The 4788-nt window shown below is 44.6% G+C and overlaps 1 protein-coding gene across 1 annotated transcript; it reads left to right on the top strand.

The window, feature by feature from the left end:
• The first annotated feature begins 229 nt into the window (after positions 1-229).
• LOC111873971 lies at positions 230-3275 on the top strand. The gene is made up of 2 exons (XM_023869089.2): positions 230-296; positions 1920-3275. Exons 1-2 carry the CDS (start codon positions 294-296, stop codon positions 2766-2768), a joined length of 852 nt encoding a protein of 283 aa, XP_023724857.1. The 5' UTR covers positions 230-293; the 3' UTR covers positions 2769-3275.
• Positions 3276-4788: the final 1513 nt, after the last annotated feature.

The following is a 4788-nucleotide window of genomic DNA, read 5'->3' as shown; positions in this document are numbered from 1 at the left end:
GCCCTCCACTGGTCCCTATCCAAATCGATCCAATCCATACAACCCCAACCAATCTCTCTAAGATAAAGGTAAAGTTGTCCCTGTGCTAACTAATTAAGCACTGATTAAGCTGGCAATCACGGCTCCTGTGTGCGTATGAGTACGGTTGGTGATCCCTGAGTTAGGGAAAAACTTGTGATGCCGGATGTACAACCACATCCTCCGATGTGAGTCACTGCAGAACGGAAACCGTCCAGCAAGCGACTGTAGCAAGCAGTGCCATCTTGACGGGACCGTGTGCTGGACGCCGCATCATGGTAAGCTCTTGCTTGCGATATATATCGAAACCCATAAAATTGTGTGGATTCAACTGGCTCAACACGGGATCGGATGTTACGCTTTTATGTTGATTGTTTTGAACTGGGACTTAATAACTAAAGCTGCTGAGGAAATGACGTTAGTTGCTAATTTGTTACTAGATTAGTCAGTGGAGTATTCTGTGTAAGTAAAGTTGTCCTTGTGCTTAACTAATTAAGCACTACGCCATGAAGGTGTATGGGGGAGAGGTTGTATAGATCCACATTTTCTTGATCTCGGCACTAGCTTGAGGTGAGTGGTCAGCTTCACGCCCCGGCCTTTTTACCCCCGGGGAAGAGCCCGTTTGTACCCCGTGGGATAAGGGGATGAGTGGACCACAGAGTCGGTCTGGACGACGTGGAGAAGAGAAAGTTCTTGACCTTACCGGGACTCGAAATCCGACACCTCCTTCGTCCTGTCCGTAGCCAGTCGCTATACCGACTGAGCTCTCCCGGTTCTTGGAATATTCTGTTTTGTATAAAAAACATGGCTTCATAATGGCGCGTTCTCAATTGTCATGTGATTACGTGATAAGTTTCATATTTCGCAATAAGTTGCCAGTCACAATGCCAGTTGCACAAACAGGGCAGATCAATTTAAATGACAACAATTCTGTTACACTACGATAATGATGATGATGACAAGCAGGAGGCAAATAAACCATATGTAAGCAAATTAAATTGTAAAATTAATAATGTTGTCACGTGATGGAGTGATTATAGATGGAGTTTGGATTGGCAAGTGGATTTATTGCAATCTTACAAACCGTTAATTAACAATTAATTATATAGCAATAACCAATTAACTCAGTCTACAATTCACTAAAGCACACATCAAGACTCCTTAATCCCCTGAGTCTTCACTAGCCGTTGCCTGATAGCGACTTCCAACGGTGGACGTTCTCATTCCTCTGGGTTCCCGAACTGTCCCCGGCCTCAACTACCAACTTCTCACAACAACCGACGGTCCATATGTCGTTGCCTGGTAACGGGTTGAACTACAATCGTGCTACTTTGTTGTGGCCATTATCCTGGAGGCTGTCTGTCTCAGCTATATAGAGAGAATTTTAACTTCTCTGCCGGTAATTTTTATCGGCCGTCAAGTGCTCATGTACTTATACTAACTTCGCTCTCACGTCAGTATCGATGTTCAGCCAATTACAGGGCTTGTCCTCAGGCTTGATATATGGGTTGCAAGTGTGAAATATGTCAGGAAGTAGCTGGATAGTGGTTGCAGCTGCATTGTGGGAGACAGGGTGACGCACTGTAACTAAGGCCCTATTATAAATTGTATACTCCCATCAGACTTGATCTCGACTCTATCAAGGCCACTGCCAATTCTGTGGAGAACGGCCACGCCTAGGAACACGGACACTAACTAAATCCATGAAGCAGACTATTTCTTGAGGAGCTAACAGTCGCTCAGCTACTCTAAACATTCCCACCTTTATGGAAGCTGATCATTCATTTCTATGTTACCAGAACCAACTAGTGGTCTCTATCGGCACTAAAATGGATCCAGTCAGAACTTTAATATCCACTTCACTATTATATTGTTGTTTATTTAAAATATTTTAATTTCAGGTGTCTTCCGTGATCGCACAATGTGTTATGGTCATGGTGTGTGTATCGTCCAACATCGCTTCAACAAGCCTCACAGCAAGAAACAATAACGAAAAGTCTGTAAGCCGACGAATGCTCCTACCGTTTGCCTATCCATCTGTCCACAATTCTTGTGATTCTGATCACACAAGAGCAGGGCCACAAACCACGAACTCTGCCCCGTGGAGGCCCGACAATGGGTCAGCGAAGGGGAGGCCGAACGCTGAGGAGAAACCTATTGTCTTCAGGGAGAAAGCTGACACCCCACTGGTACTTCCGAACACGAATTCTCCTTCGATAAATTCGCATGGCGGTAGGACAAACTTGTGGACAAACGGGGAAGGTATTGAGCAGAGAATGTTGTTGCCCGAGGGATTCAGTATACCGGAAGAAATGTATGGGCCGAACTATATTTGGGACCGTAAAGGATGGCCCAGACTTGTGGAGACTACGCCTGAGCCGGAGGACAATTATGTCAAAATTTCAGCTAAGAAGAGACTTCATAACGATTCGCCAATCGTCTTTCAAGAGCATCCTCATGTGCCACTGCGCCTTCCAAACGTGAATCCTACACAGAGAAGTCAACAAAATAATCATCAAAATAATTTTTTGGAAGAAAACACCCGCTCCAGATCCGAAATGGACGGTCTTGAACAAAGAATGTTATTACCCGAAGGACAGAAAATACCCGAAAAAATGTACGGGCGAAATTACATCTGGGACACGAAGGGATGGCCTCGATTGGTAGGAACAGTTCCTCAAGCGAGAAGGAGAGGGGATAATACTTCTGTCAAATCCGACTCCAAGGAATCGCGCATAATATTCGGATAATACCTCTGCTTAACTAGAAATTGCAAAAGAAAATACGTGAATAAACAGTTCACATGTACCAACATTCGAAACGTGTATGCAGTTCATGTAAACGGTCGAGAGTCAGAGAGCAAGGCGACATGAAAGTGTGGTTCACAACAAGCCGACTATTCCGCAATGTCCTCTGTGTCTTAACGTACTGTTGCAGCATGAAGAGACGTCGTGTAAGCTGCGCGAAGAGTTCTGACAACGAAGTGTTGTTTACATGCACTCCATAGACGTTTAAATTAGTGTATAACAGGAAATAATAGTATCTTGATTTGGGTTTTATCAAATATGTGATGGACATGTGGCAACTCCACGAGAAGAGGACGTTATGACTGAAACAGACCTTGACGGGACATGAATCTAATCGGTGAGAATCAGGTGAAAAAAATTTATTATTTCTAAGAAAATAGTTACTGTACTGTGCTGTATTTCAGAAGGCGTTTTATGACTACAGTATAGTAAAGTGTATTGTATTAGTAATGCGAAGGGTGTGATTTCTTTCTGTGGTAAAAGCAATTAACCTCTCTCACATTTACGTATCATCAGATGATTCAACTCCAGTGCGTTAACATAGATGATCGTTTGTGTGGCGTAAAATTTTGTTTCGGGACATTTCTTCTTATTTAGAAAAAAAATTAAGCTATCCCTGTAACAGGCCGTGGAGACTCGTACGGTTCTGAGACGTCGAGGATCCCATATTTTCTAGACAATCGGCTCACAGATGGCGGTAAGTTTGTCAGACTTACGCGCTGGCCGCCCTATACCCACAGGAAGATTCCTGGTACTCATTTCTGAGGCCGAGTCGACCCCAGGGCCATAGTGCGGCTGGAAGGATTAGGTCAAAAGAAAAATTCAATGACCTCATCGGGAATCGAACCTGCGAATGTTTTTATTGTTCATTTACTTCCTTTATTTAATTTTTGTTGTGAAAGATGTTGTGCAAAGACTATACTCTGGCCATCTTAAGTATCAGGAATATTTCCTAAAAAGATATTTGATTACTGCATTATTCAGCATCGCTGTTGAGCTGCGTTGGGGCACTGGATTTTACAGTGGCAAATGAGATGGGAAAGTGACCATGAGCGGTGAGTACCTGAGGATATTTGAAGAGGGTTTTGTGGCTTCCTTCAAGTTGCTGCCCTGGAACCTACCACGAGGAAGAGTCGGTAACTTGGCCACGATTCGAACCAAACCCACAGCTCCACCGCTGTACCAGCCTCTGCAACGGTCTCCAGAACAAGACTCACTTCTCACATTCAGCTAGAGGTAGCTCTGCTTCCGTTCCCAAACCCTCCCTCATGTCTTGGTGTTAGACGAACTCTTTCAGCAGCTCACGTTTGTATCGGAAGACAGAAAGAGCGCCCAAAAATGAATGGGAAAGTAACTGAAAGGATACGGCCCACACCTACTTGTACTTACTATCCTGACATTTGTAGGAGCCGGGATGGCTCAGCTCAGCTACGGGTTGGACTATGTAGGGGTCGGGTTTCGAGTCCCAGTAGACCCAGAATTTTCTTTTCTCCACGTCCAGACCGGTACGGGGGCCCACCTAGCCTCCTATCCAGTGTATAAGGGGAGATTTTCCCCCGGGGGTAAAGCGACTGGGGCGTGAAGCTGACAACTAACCTGAAACTAAAACAGAGGTGAGGAAAACGTGGATCTATATATCCACTCCTCCATGGCGTAGTACTTAATTAGCTAAGTACAGGAACAACTTTGTGCGGACAACTTAATCGAAGGAATGAGGAAAGCATTTAAAATCCCCACGGTTACACAAAATGTCTCTGGGCCTTCCGAATACGAAAAGAGAGATACGACCCGCTTTAGAGCAACGTTCTGTAGCAGCTACAAAACGATGCTATTCCCTGGACGAATCAGGTTCCCGAATGAAGACAATTGAAGGTCTCGATTGCATGAATATAGCAGGCCCAAGGGCAGTATTTCAGATAATCAAGACGGACAGTACTTGAGATAATGTGCTGAGTGCTTGGTC

Source organism: Cryptotermes secundus, unplaced genomic scaffold (assembly GCF_002891405.2).
Source record: "Cryptotermes secundus unplaced genomic scaffold, Csec_1.0 scaffold870, whole genome shotgun sequence".
Classification (NCBI taxonomy): Eukaryota; Metazoa; Arthropoda; class Insecta; order Blattodea; family Kalotermitidae; genus Cryptotermes; species Cryptotermes secundus.
This window is presented reverse-complemented; position numbering and strand designations above follow the sequence as displayed.